Below are 24,896 nucleotides of genomic sequence, written 5' to 3'. Positions count from 1 at the left end.
TCTAGGTTGGAAGAGACCTCCAAGATGACTTAGTGCAACCTCTGACCTAACACTAAGAAGTCCTCCACTAAACCGTATCACTAAGTTCTACATCTAAACACATTTTAAAGACCTCCAGGGATGGTGACTCAAGCACTCCCCTGGGCAGCCTGTTCCAATGCCTAACAACCCTTTCGGTAAAGAAGTTCTTCCTAACATCCAACCTAAACCTCCTCTGGTGCAACTTTAGCCCATTCCCCCTCGTCCTATCACCAGGCACGTGGGAGAACAGACCAATCCCCACTTTGCTACAGCCTCTTTTAAGGTAACTATAGAGAGTGATAAGGTTGCCCCTGAGCCTCCTCCTCTCCAGGCTAAACAATCCCAGCTCCCTCAGCCACTCCTCCTAAGACTTGTTCTCCAGACCCCTCACCAGCTTTGTTGCCCTTCTCTGGACTCTCTTGAGCACCTTGATGTCCTTCTTGTAGCAAGGGGCCCAAAACTGAACACAGTACTCGAGGTGCGGCCTAACCAGAGTCGAGTAAAGGAGGACAATCACTTCCCTAGCCCTGCTGCTCACACTGTTTCTAATACAAGCCAGGATGCTGTTGGCCTTCTTGGCCACCTGAGCACACTGCTGGCTCATATTCAGCCAACTATCAACCAATACTCCCAGGTCCATCTCTGCCAGGCAGCTTTCTAACTACTCATCTCGCAGCCTGTAGCACTGCTTGGGTTTGTTGTGCCCCAGGTGCAGGACCCGGCACTTGGCCTTGTTGAATTTCATACAGTTGACCTCAGCCTATCCAGATCCTCCTGTAGAGCCTTCCTAACCTCGAGCAGATCAACACATGCACCTAACTTGGTGTCATCTGCAAACTTACTGAAGGTGCACTCAATCCCCTCATCCAGCTCATTGATAAAGATATTAGAGAACTGGCCCTAATACTGAGCCCCAAGGGACTCCACTAGTGACCAGCCTCCAACTGGGTTTAACTGGATAGAAGAATGGCTTGTGGTGTACAGAAACTGATGGAGACGGCCAAAAGCAGTGAGGGAGACAGGGATGGAGCACTGTGGAATGTTTATACCCTGAATTGTGTTCTTTTATTGCAGCTGCAGTTGAGCCCGAAAAGCAACCACCATCCAAGCCGCGCCTAGTGGAGCTCACGGCCTCCCACATCACCTCTGACTCTGTTCAGTTGGAGTGGAGGGTCCCTGAGGGCACCTTTGACTCCTTCATGGTGCAGTACAGGGATGCACAAGGCCAGCCACATGCACTGCCTGTGGACGGTGGGTCCCACACAGTGACCGTATCTGGGTTGTCACCATCCCGCCGTTACAAGTTCAACCTGTACGGGATTTGGGGGCGGAAACGTCTGGGCCCTGTCTCTACTGATGCAATCACTGGTAAGAGGTGCTGCATGCCATTGTGGATTTGAGTTGATTTATGGTTGGAGGGTATTTGTGAAGATGGGAGGATGGATGGATGGATGGATGGATGGATGGATGGATGGATGGATGGATGGATGGATGGATGGATGAAATCAAGGGGTAAAGAATGGGAGGTGGAACATAGAAGAAAGGGAAGTTTAATGGAGGGTTGGACTTAGGTTTGGATGGATGGAGAACTGCAAAAGCGTGTTACCGGATTATTGGAGTAAGAAATACTTCAATGGAAAGGTGGAGAAAGTGAGCAGGGATGCTCAGTATTGTACACCCATTGTTTCAGCTGCAGTTGAGCCAGAAGAGTTGATATCTGAGCCACACCTGGGTGAGCTTATGGCCTCCCACATCACTGCCAATTCAGTCCAGCTGGACTGGAGCATCCCCGAGGGCACCTTTGACTCATTCATAGTGCAGTACAAGGATGCACAAGGCCAGCCACAGGTGCTGCCTGTGGATGGAGATTCCCACACAGTGACCGTGCCAGGGCTGTCACCATCCCACCCTTACAAGTTCAACCTGTATGGGATGTGGGGGCAAAAACGTCTGGGCCCCATCTCCACTGATGCTGTCACAGGTGAGGACTGCTGCATGCCATGTCCGTGTTTCTTGCAAAGCTTTGTTTTGGAGCACCTTGGGAGCAGGGACAGGGTCCATCTAGGCTCTTTGGCTCTTCTGGGAAACGGGAATATCTCTTGGCTACTGACTGGAGAATAGGGGGAAGGATGGGTGTAGGCAAGTTTGGAGATGTGGAGGGATACACAGGTGTATAGCTGGGTAGAGAGACGAAAGGATGGATGAAATGCTGAACTGATGGTTAAGTCAATAAACTGATGGATAGTTGCATGGATGGGTGCATAGAAAACTTGATGGATGGAAGGGGGGATGTTTGTGTTCTGCATTGTGTCCTCTCTGTAGCAGCTGCAATCGAGCCAGAAAAGGAACCACCATCTGAGCCACGCTTGGGTGACCTCGTGGCCTCCCACATCACTCCCAACTCTGTCCAGCTGGAATGGAGCATCCCCGAGGGCACCTTTGACTCCTTCGTGGTGCAGTACAAGGATGCGCAAGGCCAGCCACAGATACTGCCTGTGGACGGAGATTCCCGCACAGTGACTGTGCCAGGGCTGTCACCATCCCGCCACTACAAGTTCAACCTGTATGGGATGTGGGGACAGAAACGTCTGGGGCCTGTTTCCACTGATGCTGTCACAGGTGAGGGCTGATGCATGCCATGTCTATGTCCCCTGTAGGACATGTGTTTGGAGTAAGTCGGGAGACTTGCAAGGGTCTTTGCAGATGACAGGGGAATGGATAAATGGATGAGTGCCAACAAAGTTGTGGAGATGGAGGAATAGATTGTAAGACAGGTGTGTAGATAGGTGGCTAGATAGTAGAATGGTCAAAAGTCTGGATTTCTGCGTGTGTATTTGGCTTGGTGGATGGCTAGTTGATTATCATCTATTTAGCTTTTTGGATGAAAGAGTGGATGGAGGAATAGATGAGTGATTAGTCATTTGGACGGATGGAATACTGCATGGATTTTAAGGAGCACATGGACAACTTCACTAGACAATAAATGGGTATATATAGTTCAGAGGTGGAGAAACAATTAGTTGAATTCATCGATGATAGGATGAATTGCTGGGTTCACATCCAGTGGAAAGATGGATAGGTAAAGAAAGGTGAATAGGGAGAGAGGAATGCAGGGAATAAGGCACAGAAAAAGGAATCAGATATTTTTTATAGCCTGCTTTGTATCCTTTCAGTTGAGCATGAAAAACAACCACCATCCATGCCACGCCTGGGCGAGCTGACAGCCTCCCATGTCACCCCTGACTCAGTCCAGCTGGAATGGAGTGTCCCTGAGGGCACCTTTGACTCCTTCGTGGTGCAGTACAAGGATGCCCAAGGCCAGCCACAGGTGCTGCCTGTGGATGGAGATTCCCACACAGTGACCGTGCCAGGGCTGTCACCATCGCGCCGCTACAAGTTCAACCTGTATGGGATGTGGGGGCGGAAACGTGTGGGCCCCATCTCCACTGATGCTGTCACAGGTGAGAGCTGTTGCATATCATGTCCCCTCCACATCTTGATTTTGGAGAAAAGTGGAAGGATGCAGAGTGTCCTTCCAGGGTCCTTGGCCCTTTTGGGAAATAAATGCATCTCTTGGGTGATGCATGTTAAATGGATGGAGGGACAGGGACAAGTCATGAATACGGAGATGGCTTTCGGCAGGATCAGCAGGTAAGGCTTGAAGGCTTGAAGGATGGATTCTTGTAATTATGTTAGGTTGTGGATGTTTATAAGAGGGAGTATATATTGCTTGAAATGTGGGCAGGTGGGTGAGTGGACGGATGGATGGATGGACAGATGGATGGATAGGATCTTAGGGGTGATGAATGGGAGGTGAAACATGGAAGAAAGGGCAATTGTATGGAGGGATGGATATAAGTTTGGATAGATAGAGAACTGGAAAAATGGATAATTGAATTATTGAAGTAAGAAACACTTCCATGAATAGATAGAGTAAGGGATTAGTCAACAAAGAGCTAAATCAAAGGCTAGATCTGTTGCTGGTTGCTTGGATGGCTGCTGACTGTTCCTGATGTCCAAATGATTATCTGGATGTCTAACTGGAGAGATGGATGAAAAGAAGAGTGAATAGATGATTGGTTACAAGGATAAATGGAAAGACAGGTGGATGAATGTTACTGAGTTAATAATTGTGGAGATTCTGAGTAGAATTTAAGGGTGTGTAGATGGAAGGTATTGTGAATAAATGGATACACATCTGCATCAATTGATGGGTGGATGGAGCTATGGATGGATGGACAGACAAACAGCCCAGAGGATCTTTACACCTGCATTGTGCCTTCCATGTTGCAGCAGCAGTTGTGCTAGATAAGGAACCACCATCTGAGCCACGCCTGGGTGACCTCACAGCCTCCCACGTCACTCCTGACTCAGTCCAGCTGGAATGGAGCATCCCCGAGGGCACCTTTGACTCCTTCACGGTGCAGTACAAGGATGCCCAAGGCCAGCCACAGGTGCTGCCTGTGGATGGAGATTCCCGCACAGTGACTGTGCCAGGGCTGTCACCATCGCGCCGCTACAAGTTCAACCTGTATGGAATGTGGGGGCGGAAACGTCTGGGCCCTGTCTCCACTGCTGCTGTCACAGGTGAGGGCTGCTGCATGTAGTGTTCTCATCCCTTTCATACCTTGGTTTTGGAACAGGGTGGGAGTGGGGGCATTTCCTCCCAGTTCCTTGGCCCTTCTGGGTGATGGCAACACCACTTGGCCTCTGACTGGGGAATAGACAAATGGGTGAATACAGGCAAGTTTGGAGAGATTAAGGGATAAACTGGTAGACAGGTGTCTACACAGAGAGCTCTCTTCTCAGGGAACCACATGGAGAAGAGAAGAGCCAGTGGCATCAAGGAACATTGGGATAGGTTGCATCTTGATACAAAACAGAATTTTTTTACAGTAAGAAAAATCAGTCATTGGACTACCTGCCCAGAGACATGGTAGAATCCCTGTTACAGGAGGTATTCAAGATACAACTCGAAAGTGTACTAAATAATATCATCTAGGCTCCCATTTCCCAGGAAAGTTTGGAGCTGATGAGCATTTGGTATCCTTTCCAAAGTGGTTGTTTCATGATTTGATGAATCGATGATTCGATGATTCAGTGATTAATGGTGTAAGAAACACCAGGATGAAAAGGTGGAAACAGTGAGCGAAGAGCTAAGTCAAGGTCTAGATCACTGTTTGTTTACAAGTTTGCTGAAGGTGCTTGATGGCTGGATTATTATCTGGATGAATTACTGAACAGACTGCCAAGTAGAAGGATGGATGGATGTCTTCAAAGTGTTGTTTGTTTTCTGGTTACGAGCATGGGTGGATAAAAGGTTGATATGTGGTTGAGTTGACAGTTGGGGTGATGCTGAATTGAGGGTAAGGGTCTATGGAAGGAACTTATGTCAATAAATGGATGGATAGTTGCATGGATGGGTGAAGAGAAAGTTTGATGGATGGGTGGACGGGTGGGTAGATGTATGGATGGACAGACAGATGGACGGGGACATATTTATGCTCTGCATAAACCTTGCAGCTGCACTTGAGACCAAAAAGGAACCAGCATCCAAGCCACAGTTGGGGGAACTCATTGCCTCCCACGTCACCCCTGACTCAGTCCAGCTAGAATGGAGCGTCCCTGAGGGCACCTTTGACTCCTTCGTGGTGCAGTACAAGGATGCCCAAGGCCAGCCACAGGTTCTGCCCGTGGACGGAGATTCCCGCACAGTGACTGTGCCAGAGCTGTCACCATCGCGCCGCTACAAGTTCAACCTGTATGGGATGTGGGGGCGGAAACGCCTGGGCCCTGTCTCCACTGACACTGTCACAGGTGAAGGCTTCTGTGTGGCATGTCTGTATCTCCTGCATGACTTGGTTCTAGAGTTGGGTGGCTTTGGGTTCAGACACGTTCCAGGGTCCTTCTCCCATCAGGGAAACGGTTACATCTCTTGGCCTCTGACTAGGGAATGCACAGATGGATGAGTGTAGGCACGTTTGGAGAGACGAAGGGACATAGTGGTAGACAGCTGGATAGTCAGGGGGAGAGATGGCAGAATGAAAGAAATTCTGAACTGCTAGTTAGTTCAATAAAGTGGTGTATAGTTGCATGAATGGGTGGATAGTAAGTTGGACAGATGGAATGGAGGATGTTTATGCCCTGCAATGTGCCTTCCATATTGCAGCTACAGTCCAGCCAGAAGAGGAACGACCATCCGAACCAAAGCTGGGGGAACTCATTGCCTCCCACATCACCCCTGACTCAGTCCAGCTGGAATGGAGCATCCCCGAAGGCACCTTTGACTCCTTCGTGGTGCAGTACAAGGATGCACAAGGCCAGCCACAGATGCTGCCCATGGATGGAGATTCCCACACAGTGACCGTGCCAGGGCTGTCACCATCGCGCCGCTACAAGTTCAACCTGTATGGGATGTGGGGGCGGAAACGTGTGGGCCCCATCTCCACTGATGCTGTCACAGGTGAGGGCTCCTGCGTTCTGTGTCTGTGTCCATGGATGCCTTGATTTGGATTCTCAGTGAGAGCAGAGGTAGGCTGCTTCCAAAGTCCTTGGCACTTCTGGGAAACAGGTGCATCTTATGTGGTACCTTTGTAGTGGATGGAGGGATGGAATAATAAATTGATAGATAGTTGTATGGATGAGTGAAGGGAAGACTAGGTGGATGGATGGATTTAGACATGTTTATGCCCTGCAATGTGTCCTGCATGTTCTAGCTGCAGTAGAGCCGGAAAAAGAACCACCATCTGAACCACGTCTGGGCGACCTCACAACCTCCCACGTCACTCCTGACTCAGTCCAGCTAGAATGGAGCGTCCCTGAGGGCACCTTTGACTCCTTCACAGTGCAGTACAAGGATGCACAAGGCCAGCCGCAGGTGCTGCCTGTGGAAGGAGATTCCCGCACAGTGACCGTGCCAGGGCTGTCACCATCGCGCCGCTACGAGTTCAACCTGTATGGGATGTGGGGACGGAAACGTGTGGGCCCCATCTCCACTGATGCTGTCACAGGTGTGTCCTGATGTGTGACAGGTACATGTCTGCTATGGGCCATGTGTTTTGAGTATGACGGTAGCCTTGCAAGTCCCTGTTCTGGGTTTCTTCTGCCCTGTGGAAAATGGGACCACATCTTTGGATAGATGAATGGATTGATGAACGAAGAGACGGAAGGATGGATGGACTGGGGGATGTTCATACCCTGAATTCTGCCCTCTGTGTTGCAGCTGCAGTGGAGTCGGAAGAGGAACTGCCATCAGAGCCACGACTGGGCGAGCTCACTGTGTCCCATGTCACCCCTGACTCCATCCAGCTGGAATGGAGCATACCCGAGGGCACCTTTGACTCCTTCGTGGTGCAGTACATGGATACACAAGGCCAGCCACAGGTGCTGCCTGTGGATGGTGGTTCCCACACAGTGACCGTGCCAGGGCTGTCACCATCCCACCCTTACAAGTTCAACCTGTATGGGATGTGGGGGCAGAAACGTTTGGGCCCCATCTCCATTGATGCTGTCACAGGTGAGGGCTGCTGCATGTAATATACGTGTCCTTTGGTGGGCTGTGAGTTTGGACTTTATCAGGAGCCTTCCGAGAGCCTATCCTGGTCATTTGGGTCTTAACGAAAATGGGGAAAATTTTGGTGCTGATTGGGAAATGTATGAAGGCTGGGATCATGCAAGATTGGCAGGAGTAGAGGATGATGGATGGATGGGTGGAGGGATGGATGGACAGACGGATGGACAGAAAAACAGACAGACAACCGTTTGCAGAGAGGACAGATAGATGGCTAGACGAATGTTTGTTTGGTTGTTGAACAGATGGATAGTTGTATGGGGGGATGTTTATGCCCTGCATTGTGGTCTCCATATTGCAGCCCCATCTCCAGCAGAGGAGGAACCACCATCCCAGCCCCGTCTTGGCGACCTCACAGCCTCCCACGTCACTCCTGACTCAGTCCAGCTGGAATGGAGTGTCCCCGAGGGCACCTTTGACTCCTTCACAGTGCAGTACAAGGATGCACAAGGCCAGCCACAGGTGCTGCCCGTGGACGGAGATTCCCGCACAGTGACTGTGCCAGGGCTGTCACCATCGCGCCGCTACAAGTTCAACCTGTATGGGATGTGGGGGCGGAAACGTGTGGGCCCCATCTCCACTGATGCTGTCACAGGTGAGAGTGACTGTGTGCCCTTTTCTTATCACCTTTTAGCATTGAGTGGATGTGGCAGGTTTGTGTTTGGAAGAGCTCATGCTGAGTCACTTGGGCATTGTTGGAAATGGGAACATCATCTGAGTTCTAAAAAGAGTGTGGATGGAGGGGTGGAAGTGTGCAAGTTTGAAGGGAGAAATGCATAGATGGAAGTTGGTTGCTTGTATAACTGGCAATTTGGGGGACTTTTTGGATGGATGGATCATTGGATGGTTGGCTTGATCATCACCTCATGAGCAATGGAAACAAATTTTTGTGCTGACTGGCCAAGGGATGGTTGAAGGCAAGAGCAAAGATTTGGAGGGCTAGAGGTGGATGTGTGGAAGATGGAAAGATGGATGTTTACTTTGTTTGTTTGGATGGATGGATGGAAGGATGGATGGATGGATCGATGTTGGTTGAAACAATGGATGGATGGGTGGTTGTCTGTCTGTCTGTATGGATGGATGGAGAGAGGGAGGGTGGGTGAGATGGACTGATGTTTATGTAATGTCTTGTGCCCTGTCTGTTGTAGCTGCAGTCAAGACGGAGGAGGAACCACCATCCCAGCCACGCCTGGGCGAGCTCACGGTCTCCCACATCACTCCCAGCTCTGTTCAGCTGGAGTGGAGTGTCCCCGAGGGCACCTTTGACTCCTTCACGGTGCAGTACAGGGATGTGCAAGGCCAGCCACATGCGCTACGTGTGGATGGAGGTTCCCGCACAGTGACTGTGCCTGGGCTGTTGCCATCTCACCGCTACAAGTTCAACTTGTATGGGATGTGGGGGCGGAAACGTCTGGGCCCTATCTCCACTGATGCTGTCACAGGTATGTTCTGGTGCATGCCACTTATCCATTCCTTGCATGCCTTGGTTTTAGAGCACATCAGAAGTGGGGACCACATCCACCCAGGGTCTTTGGCCCTTCTTGGAAATGGGTGCATCTCTTTGGTGGTTCCTGGTGAATGGTTGGATGGATAGTAGGACGGGGGGAAGGAAAGTCATCGATATGGAGATGGTGTTTATTGGCAAGATTAAAAAATAAGTGGCAGGACGTTTGGTAGTATGGATTTTTGGAAAGATATTTTGTTGTGGGTGTCCGTCTGTCTGTACCTAAGAGTGCATCAATGGCTTCGTGGGTGAAAAGCTGGACAGATGGATGAAATAAAGGGGTGATAAATGGGAAATAGAATCAGGAAAAAAGGGCAGTTGGATGGATGGATGGACAGATGGATAGCTGGATAAGTGGATCATTGGATTAAGGAGTATGAAACACTTCAAAGTGGGGGAGGATAGGGGTGAGCAAAGTGTTAAATGAAAGTCTAGATCACTGGATTTGGTTGGATGGTTCGTGAAGGTCGCCGGTGAGGGAATGATTATCTGGATGAATGGCTGGACAGACAGATGAGTGTGGTAGCTTGCTAAGCAAATTTGCATTCCTGAAAAGAGCAAGAACATAGATATGATGACAAAAGGCTCAGGGGTTGAAATGAGGAGCAGTTTAATTAAAGGAAAATAAAAAATAAATAAGCAAATGTCACATGGAAGCCAAAGTTTAAAACAATTATTCTCTACTTCATATTAGCAAGTGATATCTGGCCACATTTTGGGAAGCAGGGCCTCAGTCTGCATGGCAGATGTTTGGGAGGACATCCCTGTTCATAACAAGATCCTCCCCTTTTCATTCCCCTTTCCCAGCTTTTATTCCTGAGTGTGACATCATGTGGTGTGGAATATCCCTTTGGCCATTTTAGGTCAGCTGCCCTGGCAATGTCTCCTCTGCACCTTTTGCACACTCCGGCCTACCGGCTTTGACTGGGGTTGGAGAGAGTCATGATGCTGTGCCGGCACTGCTCAACAAAAGACATAAAATTGGTGTAACATCACTGCTCTTCTACCTGCGAGTGCAGAGCACAGCACTACACGTCCTACTCTGGGAAAGATGAATTCACTCGATCACAGCTTGACACAGTATAATGAGCACAAAGGTGTATGGATGGGTGGATGGATGGATGGAAGGAAGGAAGGGAGGTTGGGTATGCCAACCGATAGAGAGATAAATAGGTGGATGGATGAACAAGGGGATGTTTCTGCCCTGCATCGTGTCCTCTCTTTTGCAGCACTAGTCAAGTCAGAAGTGGAACCACCATCCCAGCCATACCTGGGTGAACTCACAGCTTCCCATGTCACCCGTGACTCCGTCCAGCTGGAATGGAGTGTCCCCGAGGGGAAATTTGACTCCTTCAAAGTGCAGTACAAGGATGAACAAGACCAGCTGCAGGTTCTGCCCGTGGATGGAGATTCCCGCACAGTGACCGTGCCAGGGCTGTCACCATCTCACCACTACAAGTTCAACCTGTATGGGATGTGGGGGCAGAAACGTGTGGGCCCCATTTCCACTGACACTGTCACAGGTGAGAGCAGCTGCATGCTGTATCTGTGTCCCTTGCAAGCCCAGGGTTTGGACCAGGATAGGAACCAGGACAGGATCTGTCCTGAGCCCCTTGGGCCTTATGGAAAATGGGAACATCTCCTGGTTACTGAACAGGATGGAGGGTTGGAGGGATGGGAATATGCAATGGTGGATGGATGGATGGATGGATGGATGGATGGATGGATGGATGGATGGAAGGAAGAACAGACGGAGATATTTATAGGCGGCATTGTGCCCTCTGTGTTGCAGCTGCGGATGAACTAGAAAAGGAACCAGCATCCGAGCCACGCCTGGGTGACCTCACGGCCTCTCACATCACCCCTGACTCCGTCCAGCTGGAATGGAGTGTCCCTGAGGGCACCTTTGACTCCTTCGTGGTGCAGTACAGGGACGCACAAGACCAACTGCAGGTGCTGCCTGTGGATGGTGGATCCCATACAGTGACTGTGCCCGGGCTGTCTCCATCCCAACGCTACACATTCATCGTATACGGAATGTGGGGGCAGAAACGTCTGGGCCCCATCTCCATTGATGCTGTCACAGGTGAGGGCTGCTGAATGCCATGTATGTGTCCTTTGGTGGGCTGTGAGTTTGGACTGTGTCAGGAGCCTTCCTAGAGCCTGTCCTGGTCACTTGGGTCTTAACGAAAATGGGGAAATTTTTGGTGCTGACTGGGGAATGTACGAAGGCCAAGAGCATGCAAGATTAGCAGGAGTAGAGGATGGATGGATGGATGGATGGATGGATGGATGGATGGATGGATGGATGGATGGATGGATGGATGGGCGGGCGGAGGGACAGATGGACGGATGGACAGACAACTGTTTGCAGAGAGGACAGAGAGATGGTTAGATGAATAGTTGGTTGGTTGTTGAACAGATGGATAGTTGTACGTGGGGATGTTTATGCCCTGCATTGTGGTCTCCATATTGCAGCCCCACCTCCAGCAGAGGAGGAACCACCATCCCAGCCCCGTCTTGGCGAGCTCACGGCCTCCCACATCACCCCTGACTCTGTCCAGCTGGAATGGAGTGTCCCTGAGGGCACCTTTGACTCCTTCACAGTGCAGTACAAGGATGCACAAGGCCAGCCACAGGTGCTGCCCGTTGATGGTGGTTCCCGCACAGTGACCGTGCCAGGGCTGTCACCATCGCGCCGCTACAAGTTCAACCTGTATGGGATGTGGGGGCGGAAACGTCTGGGCCCCATCTCCACTGATGCTGTCACAGGTGAGAGTGACTGTGGGCCCTTTTCTTATCACATTTCAGCACTGAGTGGATGTGGCAGGGAAAGGCCAAATGGGATGGGTGCGTGCCAGTTTGGAGAGAGGAGCGGATGGATGAAAGTTGGTTGCTTGTATGACTGTCTGGCTGTTTGGGGGGCTCTATGGATGGGTGTATTGTTAGGTGGTTAGCTGGATCATGGCTTTGCAAGCAATAGGAACAAGTTTTTGTGCTCATTGGGTGACTGATTGAGGGATGATTTCAGGCAAGAGCAGAGAGATTTGGAGAGCTAGAGGTTGACGTGTGGAAGATGGAGGGACATATGTTTACTTGTTTGGACGGTTGGGTGTATGGATGGATGTAGGATGCATGGATGGCTCTGTAATTATTTGATTGAATAGTTGGTTGAATGGAAGGACGGACAGACAGATGGACAGATGGACAAGCTGTTGAATGGTTGGGTCGGACTGTGGCTCCTTATGGGATGGATGGTGTGATGAACCCATTTTTTTGTGGAAGGATTGACTGAAGCATGTACAGGCAGATAGCTGGTTGGATTTGTGTTTTGCCGGTAGAATAAATGAATTGGAGCCATGGAGGCAAAGTTCAGTGGAAGGGTGGTTTCAGGAAATGATGCATGAAAAGATGGATGGCTGAGGGGTAAATGAAGAGAGGGAAGGAGGGAAACAGGGAGGTAGGGAGCGAGGGATGGAAGGAAGGATGGATGGAAGAGTCCCTGGATGCTCCCAGAGACACTCTGTGTGCGGGGTACTGTGGATGGGAGTCACTGGGATACTACAAGGGGTCTTCGGGGTGGAGACCATGGGGGTGTCTTTGGGGTCAGTGGGAGCTATGGTGGTGAGAAGGTGCTGTGGTGACCCTTGGGGGAGTCCAAAAGGGGTTTGTGGGGAGAGTCAGTGGGAAGGTCTATGGGGGGCTGGGGGGTTGGTGTGGGCCTCAGTGGTCACCATCTCTTGTGCAGGTGCCCCAGGGACCCTGTGGGTGGGGTCCCTGTGGCCCCGCAGTGCTCGTCTGCACTGGGCGCCCCCCCAAGTCCCTCCTGATGGCTACATCCTTGTCTACGGCCCCCCTGGTGGCCCCCTGCAGGTAATTTCCCCAAACACCCCAAAACCTCCCAGCCCCGTGAGACTCCAGTAATTCTTGTGAGACTCCAGTATCCACTGGAGACCCAAATAACCTCACGGGGGACCCTTATACCACCCTGGGGAACCCAAGAACACCCCCACACACACCAGGCACACCAGTAACACCCTAGGAACCCTACTGGTACCTCCCCAGTGTACCTCTGTTCACTCCAGTATTCCTTGTGGTCCCCAATACTCCTTTCCAGCACTCCAGTACACCTTCGAGGCCCACCCTATGCTCCCTGGATACCTAAAAGACCCCCCATGCAGCCCCTATAATGCCTCTAGGGACCCTAGAAGCCCCCTGCACCCCCCAATAACCCTTCCCCACACAAACAGACACTGCAGCTGCCCCCTGAGGCAACATCGAAGGAGCTGTGGGGCCTGGAGCCCATGGGCCACTACTGGGTGCAGTTGCAGAGCCAGGGGTTGGAGCCGGCCCCCGTGCCCCTCAAGGCCACCTTCGACACCCGTGAGTTGGGCACGTGGGTCCCTTGAGGGTGGGGTGTTGGGGCCAGGGGGATCCCCAGGTACCTGGATGCCTTACAGGTGGACACATTTGGGTCCCTCGACCCCCTGGGTGGAGGGTTCTGGAGGTACCTCACCTGGTCCCCACATTTTGCACCCTGTCCCCAGCGCCCCTACTCCACCCGTACCCCCGGGACTGCGTTGAGGAGCAGCTCAACGGACCAAGGCCTTCACGCGAGGCCCTCATCTTCCTCGGGGGGGACCAACAGCGGCCCCTGCGTGTCTTCTGCGACATGGAGACCGATGGCGGCGGCTGGCTGGTGCGGGCAGGGGGGCAGTAGGGGGCATTGGGGGTGTCAGGGGATGTTCTGTGGGGAGCAATAGCAGGAGGTACCTCTAGGGAGGTAATGAGGGCAGTGGGTTCCCTGACAAATTTGGAGAGGTAACGGGGGGAGGGGCAACTGGGGTCACTGGGGGAGCATTGGGGGTGTCTGGTGGGTTCTATGGAGGATATTGTGCAGGGGTCTGGGGGCAATAGGTATGGCCCTGGGGGTGTAATTGTGGACATTTGGGGTATCTCGGGAGGTTCTGTGGGATGCAGTAGGGGGGCAGGGAGTAAGCAAGGGGGGGGGGGGGGCTGGCAAACCTGGAGCATAATGGGAAGGGCCCGTGGAGCAACTGGGGTCATTATAGGGAACTGGGGGGTCTGGGAGGTTCAGTGAGGGGCATTGAGGGGCCTGGGGGGCAATGGGGGGCAGTGAGGGGGTTCTATGAGGGGTAGTGGGGGTATCTGTGGTCCCAGGAGGTCCAAGAAGTACACTGAAGGGCATTTAGGGGTAAATGGGTAGTGGGTGTTCTCTGGGGGGCAGTAGAGAGGTTTGGGGGACAAGGGGTGTCCTGACAGATCTGAAGGGGTACCTGAGGGCAGAGGGGGTGTCCTCTAGATGGTCTTTAGAGGGCAATGGGTGGGGCTGTGGGGTGCACTGTGTGTGGGGGGGACTGAGGTCAATGGGAGTCCCTGGGGGTGCTCTTGGGGGACAGTTGGGGGTCACTGAGGGGCGTTATTGTGGTCTTCTTGATGTTTCTATGGGGGGCAGGGGGAGAACTGGGGAGGGATAATGGGGGATCATCCTGTGGGTCTGTGGCAGATCTGGGGGTGCGATGGGGAGTCCTGGGGAGCAGCAAGGGTCCGAGGGAGCCTAGATAGTCTCAGGGTGCACTGGGGAAGACCATGAGGGGCAATGGAAGGAGCTGGGGGTTCAGGGGGAGGTAATGGGAGGTGGGGGTGGGCAGGGGGGGTTCCTTTGACTCTCCACTCCCAGGTGTTCCAGCGACGCATGAATGGGGCCACTGATTTCTGGAGGGGATGGGAAGAGTACGCCCACGGCTTTGGCAACGTCTCCCAGGAGTTCTGGCTTGGTGAGGACCACTGCATCTGGGGGGGGACCCAGGGTTCTGGCAGGGGGACAAAGGCACCCAAGGGGACCCCAGGGGGACACCCAGGTGGCCCCAGGTGGGTCTCCAGGGGAGGGACCCTGGTGTCTGGGTGGCCCTGGGTGGGCTGCAGTGGCTGAAGGCCCCAAGGTGTCTGGGTGCAGGGAACGAGGCGCTGCACGCGCTGACGGCGGCTGGCCCCACGGAGCTGCGGGTGGACCTACGGACGCCGCTGGACGCCGCCTTTGCCCACTACCGTGACTTCGCCGTTGCTGGCCCCGAGGAGCACTACCGCCTCCACCTCGGCGCCTACAGCGGCACCGCCGGTGCGGGGGGTTTCTGGCCCGTGAAGGGGCCGAGGGTATTTGGGGGAGGGTATTGGGGGGTCCCCTGGGGCATTGGGAGGGCCCTAGGGGAGGGCTGTTGGCCCATGGGGAGGGTTCTGGGGAGCCCTGTGGGAATCTCGGGGGTGCCTTGGCCCATGGAGGTTCTCTACAGAAGGTCTTAGAGGAGTCCTTTAGCCCATGGGTGTCCTTAGGGGAAATCTTGGGGGGGGAGAGGGTGGGGTCCTGGAATAGTGATGGTTTATGGGGGGTGGGGGGCACGGTAGTTTGGGGGATTCCTGGAATCCAGGAATAGAGGATTCCTGGGAGAGTATTTTCTGGGGGTTATTGAGGGCCTCTTGACCCATAGGAGGGTACCTAGAGGAGGCCTTGGTAGGGGGAGGTCCTTTTGCCAATGAGAGGCAGTCCTTGGAGTGGTTTTGGGAGTCCATGACTCATGGGTGGGGGGGCTTTGGGGGCCTAGTACAGATCACCAGCCCATGGGGTGGTCCTGGGGAGTCCCTAAGAGGTCTTGAGAGTCTTTGGTCCATGGTGCTCCCTGATATGGAACACAGAGGTCCCTGGGGGGCTGTGACTTATCCTGGAGGGGAGTGGGGGGGTATCTTAGGGAACATCTTGTGGTTCTCTGACCTATTGAGGGTGTTCTGGAAAGCTCTCTGGGGGTGCTAGAATCTCCAGAGTGCTAATGTGAGTCCTGCAGGGGACGCAATGTCCTACCACGCTGGCAGCCCCTTCTCAACACGGGACCGTGACCCCCGGCGCCGACCCCGGCCCTGCGCCGTCGCCTACACAGGGGCCTGGTGGTACCGCAACTGCCACTACGCCAACCTCAATGGGCGCTACGGTACCCCCTACGACCATCAGGCACGTTGGGGGGATGTAGGGGTGATGGGGAGGGGGTATCGGGGCCATAAAGGGGGGCTACGGGCACTACAGAAACAGCAAAAGAGGACTTGATGGGGTCTATAGGGGCCTTGGGGGGCTACCTACAGGAGACATAGAAGGTAAATATGGGATTTCGCATCTATAGGGATTGGTGCCCTATGGGGAACGATGGGGGCCAGGAGCTCTTTGGGGGGCTATGAGAGCCATATGGTTATGCACACCTCTGAGGTCCTACAGACCTTCTACAGAGTGCAAGACACCATACGGGACCCCTCCTGCCCCAGCTCCAGATCTCCCCTATGTGGGCATGGGGCTTTATAGGAGGGATAGGGCCTGGGGCAGGGGAGTGGGTTCTTCAGGGCTTCAGTATGGTGCCCACAGGCCCTATACGGGTCTGTAGGGCCCCTGTAGTACGCCGACAAGGCCCCATCTCACTCTCCCCAGGGCATCAACTGGTTTCCCTGGAAAGGTTTCGAGTTCTCCATCCCCTTCACGGAGATGAAGCTGCGGCCACAGCATGACTGAGAGCACCCAGAGAGGAGGCAGGGCTGCCAGGGGCAGTGGTGATGAAGCCTTTATGGGGTCAATAAAAGCTGCGAGCAACCAGCAAGCGAGCCCAGGCTTCCATGTGTCCCCAGGCATCGGGGCTCAGGGGGTGGGGGGCTGGCAGGGCACAAGGCGCACACAGAATGGGGGGCAGCGCAGGACGGTGCCAGCTGTCACCCCCAGCTTGGGCAGGGCACCAGGCACTGGTGGTTCCAGGCGGAAATGATGAAGGATGTGGCCCAGGAAAACAAAGAGCTCAGCTCGTGCCAGTGCCTCACCCAGGCAGGATCGGGCCCCGCAGCCAAAAGGTACCAGCGCTCGCCAGGGTGCCCCTGGCTCCAGGAACCGCTCTGGAGGGGGAAAATGAGCGGGGAGGGAACCCACCATGAGGGCCAGGGACACAGATGTCCAGGCTGGTGATCATCCCAACAGCATCAGATACCCTGGCAAGCAGGGAGGGGACCCAAGCATCTGGAGCAGGGACCCGGGTGTCCAAACCGGGCCCAAATGTCCAGGGAACTTCAGGGTCCACACGTACCTGGCAGGAATTCGTCAGGACGATGCCAGGTCTCAGGGTCGTGGTGGGCAGCAAAGAGGTTGGGGATGACGATGGAGCCAGCTGGCACAGGGACACCCCCAACACTAGAACAGGACAAGGTGCTGCTGGGATGGACTGGGACAGACTGGAGCCTGCAGAGTCCCAGTAGTATCTACTGCCACCTACTGGGACCATCGGGCTTTACTGAGCCCTACTGGAGCTCTCCTGGTCTACACTGCAGCCTACTGGGCTCTACCAGGTGCTTCTGGGTTTTATGATGCCTTTTGGGCTCTGCTAACCCATACTGGTCTATACCAGTCAATACTGGTCCGTACAGACCCATACTGGTCCATACTGGTTTTTACTGGCTGTACCTGGTGTGGCGGCGTGTGCAGTGGGGCAGGGCCAGGGGTGCAGGTGGCCGCAGGCGCAGGGTCTCGGTGATGGTGGCGCGGAGCAGGGGCAGGCGTCCCATGTCCCCCACCTGGGGGGTGCCTGTGGGGCCCAGCTCCTGATGCAGCTCTGCACGCACCCACTCCTGCACCTGGGGGGGGGGACGACACATGTCACGCCATGTCATGCACGGCTGTCCCTCATGCGTGTGACATGGACATGATGTATGTGGCACCCAGGGACAGTGCAGGGGTGGTGGTGATGGCCACGGGAGGGGGTCATCAGGGGCACCCAGGACGTGGAACCCTCCCCAGGACCTGACCAGGGACACGGACATGACGTGGACATGGCATGCATGCAGCACCTCAGGGCGGTGGTTATGGTGTGGGGGACACGAGGGATTCCCAGGACATGGGTGGGAACACCCTGGGGATGCGAGACCCGCCTGGGGATATGGACGTGAGCGTGACACGTGTGGCACTGCAGGGTGGTGCAAGGGGACAGTGACGGCCACGGGGATGAAGACACGGGATTTGCAGGACACTGGACACAGACGTGAGCATGCAAGACCCCCCAGCTGGGACCTGCATGGGGACACGGACACAGATGTGACATGGAGGTGGCACCTCAGGGCGATGCAGCAGGAAGGCCACGGCCCAGGCCAGGGCGGCCGCTGTCGTCTCAGTGCCACCGATGAAGAGGTCGACCAGGGCCATGTGCAGCCGATCGGGGCCCAGCGGCCCCCCCCGGACACTGGGGTCCTCCCCCAGCAGTGCCCCCAGCACTGTGTCCTCTGGGGGCGAGGCGCAGGCCTGCAGGGGGACACGCGTCACCTCCCTGTGTCCCCTCCCCGGGTTCTTCCTGCCCCGGTCCCATGTCCCCATCCCACCTTGTGACGCCGGATCTGGGCCTCCACGAAGGCGTCACGGGACTCCACCAGGCTAAGCAGCCGCCGCAGCCCTGGGTTGGGCAGCACCTGGGACCGTATGGGGCCCGTAGGCACCCCAGGGGCCACAAAGAGCCCCCAGGACCCTATAGAGCCCCCCACTTTGCGCCACAGTGGCTATATAACCCCTTCCAGCTGCATATAGGCCCTATAGACCCACCCCGGTCACACAGTCCCTACAGACTCTCTCAACCCTGTGTAGACCCCTTAACATCTCCCCCAAAGTCTTACAGACCATTTAACCCCCTCCCCAGCCCCATACAGACCCCCCCCCCCCCCAACCCCATATATAACTCCCATCTCCACACAGACCCTGTACCCTCCCACACCCCCAGCACCTCCCCAGATCCTATACAACCTCCCCAAGGCCATATAACCACCTCAGAGCCCTACACAGGCCTCTCCACACCTTCATATATACCCTACAACCCCTCCAGGGCAATATAGTTCCTCCCCAATATAGTCTCCCACATCTGGACCCTATAGCAGCCCCAAATCCCATACAGACCCTACAACATCCCCTCCCATACCCTTCCTCAGTCCCATGCAGGCCTCCCCCAGGCCCCCGTAGATGCCATAAACCCCGTCCCCAGAGCCATACGGGCCCTGTAGGGCCTGGCCCCATGGTGAGGCTCACCCGCAGCAGCGGCAGCAGGTCGAGCACCCGGACGCTGGCCCTGCCCCACACCTCCAGCAGCTCCATGACGCAGCGGGTGAAGGCCCGGACCTCGGCCTCAGGGGGCATCTGTGGGGGCCCAGATGCTTTGGGTCACCCCCGTAGACCCCTGGATCCCCCCCAAGGACACCCAAGTCCCCCAGGTGGCACCTGGACATGTCGTTTCCCACCCCAAGTGACACCTGGGTCCCCTTGAATGGCACCCAGACACCTGGGTGGCCCCCCGGGCCCAGAGAGCCCCCACCCAAAGGTGCCCACCCCAAATGCCTTAGGGCCACCTGGATGCCCCAAAAGGGACACCCGGGTCCCTACCAGGTCCCCAAAGACGAGGAGGCAGATGGTGCTGCAGGTGTGGAAGGCGAACGCCTCGAAGACGTCGACGGGCGCCCCCCCATAAGAACGCAGGTCCTGGGGGGGGAAAAAGGGGGTCACCACGGGGGGCTGGGGAGTGCCTTGGGGGACATGAGGCTTCCCAGGGGGTTGTTGGGGTGATCTAAGGAGATTTTGGGGTCACCAGGGGTATACTGCTAGCCCTAGGGGGTATTGGGATACCCAAGGGTGATAGAGGGGAGGGGACCCTACAAGGGGATTGGGGTGCACTGGGGTAATATAAGGGGACCAAAAGGGTTTTGGGGAGCCCCAAATGGGTAAGGGGGGTGTCCCAGGAAGTAATGGGGTGTGCTAGTGGATATAGGGGACACCAAGAGAGAAGAGGGGATCATGGGAGGATTTGGGGTCCCACAGTCAGGTATTGAGGCATCTGTAGGGGCTATTAAAGGGGTCTGGGTGATAAAGGGGAGTACTGGGGCATACCAGGGAGGTACTGGGGAGCATAAATGGAGCATTGGGGTGCCCCAGGGAGATTCAGGGATCCCAGAAAGGATATTAGGGACACCTACATGACAAAGTGGTGTCCCAAGAGACAATGGGGCTCCCTGGGGGGGCGGTGCAAGGAATACCCCCCTATTGGGGTATAGAGCTGCCCTAAAAGGATAACGAGGGTCCCATAAAGGCTATCGGGTGGCCCCCAAGGGATTACTGGTATACCACAGGGACCCCCTGACCAGCTATGAGGTGCTGGGGCTGATTTTTTGGGGGCACCCTGGTGCGATTTGGGGGTCCCAGGGTTGGTTTGGAGTTCTGGAAGGGGATGGGGGGGTTGTCCCCAGGTTTGAGGTGCTTTATTTTTTTTTTGGGGGGGTCCCAGGTTTGGGGTACTCACCTGGCAAAGCGCCTTCGCCTGCTGCGCCAGGAGGGGCTCGAGTCGCCCCTGGGCCCGGGCCAGCGCCCCCCGCGTCGCCCCCCGCTGCTGCTGCCACCCCGGGCTCACGTCCCCCAGCGCCAGGTCCTGGCCCCCCCGCGACACCAGCCCCCCTGCACCACACCTGCGTCACCACCGGCACCCCCCAGCACCCATGAGGACCCCCCTGCCTCCCCCCCACCCCTCAAAAAACCCTGGAGACCCCTAGGGACCTCCCCCCACCCACCAGACACCCATAGGACCCCCCCCAGCACTGACAGAGACCCCTCCCCAGACACCCTTGTGAGGAACCCACAGCCCCCCCCACCCCACAGGACACCCCCAACACCAAAAGGTGCCCCCCCCCAATACCCAGGGCCCCCAATACCATAAGATGCCCCCCCCCACAGGGCCTCCCCAATACCCAGGGAACTTTGGGGTGCCCGACACAACCCCCCCAGCCCCATAAGCTCCCCATAACCCACCTGCACCCCCATAATTTGGGGAGGGGGTGGCCCCAGTGCACCCCCCCAGCCCATGTGGGACCCCCCCCCCCCCATACCCAGGTAACTTGGGGGGCGCCCAGCGAAGTCCCCCCAGCGGCGAGCGAGAGCCTCCCGGATGGTCCCCACCGAGCTCAGCACCAGCACATCTTGGGGGTAAGGAGGGGGGGGGGGAAAAAATAATGGGGGGGGTCTGGAGGGATGTGACCCCCTTGGGGGGGGGGGGCAGAGTCCCAGGATATGGGGGCTTGGTGGTCCCAGCCCTCCCAATGGGGTCAGGGACCTCCAAATCAGGGGGGGGAATGGGTGCGGGGATAGAAGGGGGGGGGGGGATGGTCCCAGGAACAAAATGGGGGGGGGGCAAATCAAAGGGTTGAGGGGAGCAAAGGGAGATTTTAGGGGGGGGGAGGGGATCCCTTGCAACCCCCTCCCCCCACAACTCTTATTGAGCCAACGCTGGGGTGCAGGTAGGGGGGGTGCAGCCAAAATTTGGGGGTCCCAGGAGGTGGAGGCTGGGGGGGGGGGGAGATTTAGGGTCCCAAGGCGGGTTGTTGGGGGAAGGGTTTTTGAGGGGGGGGGGATAGTGGGGTGCCCCCCCTTCCACTCACCGTGGCCCCCCAGGCGCACGCGCAGGGCAGGCCCGTGGCGGCGGGCAAGGGCGAGGAGGTGCTGTGCCCCCCGGGGGTGCAGGAGGTGCAGGGCCCCCCCCCGGGGGGACCCCTCCCGCCCCCCCCCCAAAAAGGAGCAGCAGCAGCAGCAGCAGGAGCAGGAGCAGCAGCAGGGTGGCCGCCATCGCCCCTTGATGCTGGGGACTGGGAGGGTGGGGGGGGCACAAAAAGCTCCGCCCCCCCCCTTAGTATTTGGGGAGTGAGGGGGGGGCAGATCCTTTTTGCACACTCCCCCCCCCGTTGGATCTCCCTCCCCCCCCCAAAAAAAAAAATAAAAATTTGGGCTGCTCCCCCCCCCCAAAAAAAAAAAACCCTTCCCATGATGGGGGTGCTGCCATGGATGCCCCCCACCCCCAAATCATACTTGGGTGCCCCCCCCACCCCCAAATCACACTCGGGTGCCCCCCTCTCATCACCCCCCCCCCCCCACCAGGTGCCCTTGAGCCACCCATTTAAGACGGGGGGGAGGCAGCTTATGAAAAAAAGGGGATTGTTCCTTTATTTTAATAAAGGGGGGGGGGTCTATGGGGTGGAGGGGGGGGCCACACGCTCAGATCCCCCCCCCATCCAGCCCCCGCAGGCGCCGGGCCAGCTGCAGGTCCTTGGGGTACAGGGTGACCCGGCGGGCGTGCAGCGAGCACAGGTAGGCGTCCTCCAGCAGGCGCACCAAGAAAGCCTCCGCCGCCTTTTTTTTTGGGGGGGGGGCATCAGGGGGTGCCCCCCCCGATATCCCCACCCCACCCCGGATACCCCCTTCCTCCTTCAATATACCCCCACCCGCAAGAATTGTCCCCCCTCTCCCCTCAGGGGCGCACCCAAGGGGTACAAATCCCCCCCCCCCACGTTCAATGCACCCCAAAAACCACCCCCCCCCCCCAAAAAAAACAAAACAAAACAAAAAAAAACACAAAGGTATGGGAAAGGAGCAAATTTAGGGGGGTTACAGCCCCCCCCCAAACCCTCATGGGTGCCTGACACCCCCCCAAAGCAGCAGGACCCCCCCAAATCCATCAGGCACCCCCACGTCCCCCCCCCCAAAGTGAAAGACACCCCCAAAATGGCCAAGAGGTGCCCCCCCCCAGCACCCAAAGTTGAAGGGTGCCCCCCCCACCTCTTGTAGGGCCAGCAGTGCCATGGCTTGCCACTGGTAGTCCACCCCCCGCGTGAAGAGCAGGCAGATCTCTCGCACCTGGGGACAGGGGGACAGCGGGGGGGGGGGGGCATGGGGACACGGGGGGGGGCACGGGGACACTGCGGGGGGTGTGGGGACACCGTGGGGGGGGGCACAAGGACATGGAGGGGGGACCTGGGACACCCCAGGGATGAGGATATCGCCCTGGGGGTGTCACCACGCAGGGACGTGGGGACAGGGAAATTTTTTTTTTTGGGGTGGGGGGGACATGGGATAGTGATAAATGAGGTGCCATGGATGGGGGGGGGGGTGACAAGGACGCGGGGGGGGCCACAAGGACATGTGGGGGGGATCCTGTCTCAGACAAGGCCACCGCGTCACTTGGGGGGGGGGTCAGGGGATGTGACAAGGACATTTAGGGAGGGGGGGGGACAAGGACGCCGGGGGGGGGGGGCACAGGGGGGACTCAGAGGGTCTGGAGGAGGGGGGGAGGTGCTGAGGGGCTGGGGGGGGCTGGTTTGGGGGGACCTGGGAGGGGGTCCATGGGTGGGGGGGCTTGGAGGGGGGCTTGAGGTCACAGTTTGGGGGTGTCGGGGGTGGGATCCCAATGGGGGGGGGCTGGGAGGGAGGGTTTGGGGGTCCCTGGGGGGGTCCCGGGGAAGATTTGGGGGTCCTGGGGTGGGGTTGGGGGTGTCAGGGTGGTCCCGGGGGTGGTTTAGGGGGTCTCGGGAGCGTCCTGGGGGGGTCCCAGGGGTGGTTCAGTTGTCTTGGTGGGGGTCCCGAGGAAGATTTGGGGGTGTCAGGGGGGCTTGGGGGTCCCGGGAGACTTCTCGGGGGTCTTTTGGAGATCCCGAGGGGGTGTCCCGAGGGGGGGGGGGGGGGTGTCCCGGGGGTGGTTTGCAGGTTCAGGGGTCTTCCAGGGAAGATTTTGGGGGTGTCAGGGGGGAATTGGGGGTCCCAGGGGTGGTTCGGGGGTCCCAGAGGGGTCCCGGGGGGGTCCTGGGGATAGTTTGGGGGTCTTGGGGAGGGGTCCTGAGGAATATTTGGGGGTGTCAGAGGGGCTTGGGGGTCCCGGGAGACTTCTCGGGGGTCGTTCGGGGATCCCGGGGGGTGTCCCGAGGGGTTGGGGGTCCCAGAGGGGTCGTGGGGGTGGTTTGGGGGTGCTGGGGGGGTGCCGGGGGTATTTTGGGGGTATCGGGGGGGGGTTTAGGGGGTATTGGGGGGGGGTCCCGAGGAAGATTTGGGGGTGTCAGGGGGGCTTGGGGGTCCCGGGAGACTTCTCGGGGGTCGTTCGGGGATCCCGGGGGGTGTCCCGGGGGGGGGTCGGGGGTCTCGGGGAGTTGTCCCGGGGGGGGCTCAGGGGTCTCAGGGAGTTCCCGGTGGGGGCTCAGGGGTCCCGGGGCGGGGTTTGGGCTTCCTGGGAGTGGTTCGGGAATCCCGGGGGGGTTGTCCCGGGGGGTGTCCCGGTGTGGGGGGGGGGGTCTCTCACCACACGGCAGAAGGGCTGGCGGCGCAGCAGCAGGTTGGTGGTGCTCTGATACTTGCGGATCTCCCTCAGCGCCAGCTGGCCCGGCCGGTACCGCCGCCGCCCTGCGACAGGAGACGACAACCGGGGGTGGGGGGGGGGGGGGTCACAACGATTTCGGGGGGGGGGGGGACACCGGGGGCGACGCTCGGGGGTCGCACTCACGGCGCGGGGGCGAAGGCGCCCGCGGCCGCCTCGGGGAGCGCCGGGGGGAGACCGGGGGGGAGCCGCGGCGCCGGGGGGCGCGGTCCTTGGGGCGTGGCATAACGGGGGGGGGGGGGGGCGTGATGACGTCACGCTCGGGACCCCCGCCGCCACCGCCGCCACCGCCGCCGCCGCCTCCTCCCCGTTCAAAGCTCCCGCCGCGAAGCGGGGACGTCACATCCGGCGGGGCAGAGCCGCTCTGCGTCCGCCCGAGGGCTCGTCTCGATGGTGGCTGGGAGGACCGCGGCTCGTTTGCATAAATTTGCATCCCCCCCCCCGCAATGGCGCTGCTCCATTGGCTGGGGGCTCAAGGGGCCGGTACAGCTCTGGAGGCCCCGGTTGTGGCCCCACGTACTCCCAGTGGATCCCAGTTGCTCCCAGTTGGCCC

The 24,896-nt window shown here is 57.1% G+C and overlaps 3 protein-coding genes across 6 annotated transcripts in view; 1 reads left to right on the top strand and 2 right to left on the bottom strand.

Moving 5' to 3' along the window:
- TNXB (tenascin XB) overlaps positions 1-16,735 on the top strand; it is a 29,980-nt gene extending 13,245 nt beyond the window's left edge. For 2 of the 4 annotated variants that reach the window (XM_084303917.1, XM_084303914.1), the window contains exons 17-37: positions 1,096-1,389; positions 1,712-2,002; positions 2,344-2,640; positions 3,195-3,482; positions 4,315-4,608; positions 5,545-5,838; positions 6,191-6,484; positions 6,738-7,031; positions 7,244-7,537; positions 7,893-8,186; positions 8,740-9,033; positions 10,325-10,618; positions 10,888-11,181; positions 11,574-11,867; positions 12,844-12,968; positions 13,346-13,478; positions 13,643-13,794; positions 14,797-14,893; positions 15,073-15,234; positions 15,953-16,116; positions 16,582-16,735. In XM_084303917.1, coding sequence (XP_084160043.1) covers positions 1,096-1,389; positions 1,712-2,002; positions 2,344-2,640; positions 3,195-3,482; positions 4,315-4,608; positions 5,545-5,838; positions 6,191-6,484; positions 6,738-7,031; positions 7,244-7,537; positions 7,893-8,186; positions 8,740-9,033; positions 10,325-10,618; positions 10,888-11,181; positions 11,574-11,867; positions 12,844-12,968; positions 13,346-13,478; positions 13,643-13,794; positions 14,797-14,893; positions 15,073-15,234; positions 15,953-16,116; positions 16,582-16,662 — 5,024 coding nt within the window. In that variant the 3' untranslated portion in view covers positions 16,663-16,735. The remainder of the gene's footprint in view (positions 1-1,095; positions 1,390-1,711; positions 2,003-2,343; positions 2,641-3,194; positions 3,483-4,314; positions 4,609-5,544; positions 5,839-6,190; positions 6,485-6,737; positions 7,032-7,243; positions 7,538-7,892; positions 8,187-8,739; positions 9,034-10,324; positions 10,619-10,887; positions 11,182-11,573; positions 11,868-12,843; positions 12,969-13,345; positions 13,479-13,642; positions 13,795-14,796; positions 14,894-15,072; positions 15,235-15,952; positions 16,117-16,581) is intronic. The other 2 variants (XM_084303915.1, XM_084303916.1) reach the window with 2 other exon arrangements.
- A 50-nt stretch (positions 16,736-16,785) lies between these two features.
- On the bottom strand, positions 16,786-21,772 carry CYP21A2 (cytochrome P450 family 21 subfamily A member 2; the record flags this gene model as incomplete). Its single annotated transcript, XM_084303865.1, is given in 11 exon segments — positions 16,786-17,033; positions 17,222-17,325; positions 17,596-17,765; positions 18,241-18,426; positions 18,504-18,590; positions 19,198-19,305; positions 19,549-19,644; positions 20,459-20,610; positions 21,039-21,128; positions 21,588-21,699; positions 21,701-21,772. Coding segments are annotated over 11 exon segments (1,425 nt in total).
- A 425-nt stretch (positions 21,773-22,197) lies between these two features.
- Positions 22,198-24,776, bottom strand: CENPA (centromere protein A; the record flags this gene model as incomplete). The annotated part of the gene is made up of 4 exons (XM_084303863.1): positions 22,198-22,332; positions 22,759-22,836; positions 24,269-24,369; positions 24,470-24,776. 4 exons carry the CDS (start codon positions 24,774-24,776, stop codon positions 22,198-22,200), a joined length of 621 nt encoding a protein of 206 aa, XP_084159989.1.
- Between the last annotated feature and the right edge of the window lie 120 nt (positions 24,777-24,896).

The sequence above is a fragment of the Netta rufina genome (genome assembly GCF_964035555.1).
Source record: "Netta rufina genome assembly, chromosome: 31".
Taxonomy (NCBI): domain Eukaryota; kingdom Metazoa; phylum Chordata; class Aves; order Anseriformes; family Anatidae; genus Netta; species Netta rufina.
The sequence above is the reverse complement of the archived record's forward strand: the minus strand, read 5'-3'. Positions and strand labels throughout refer to the sequence as shown.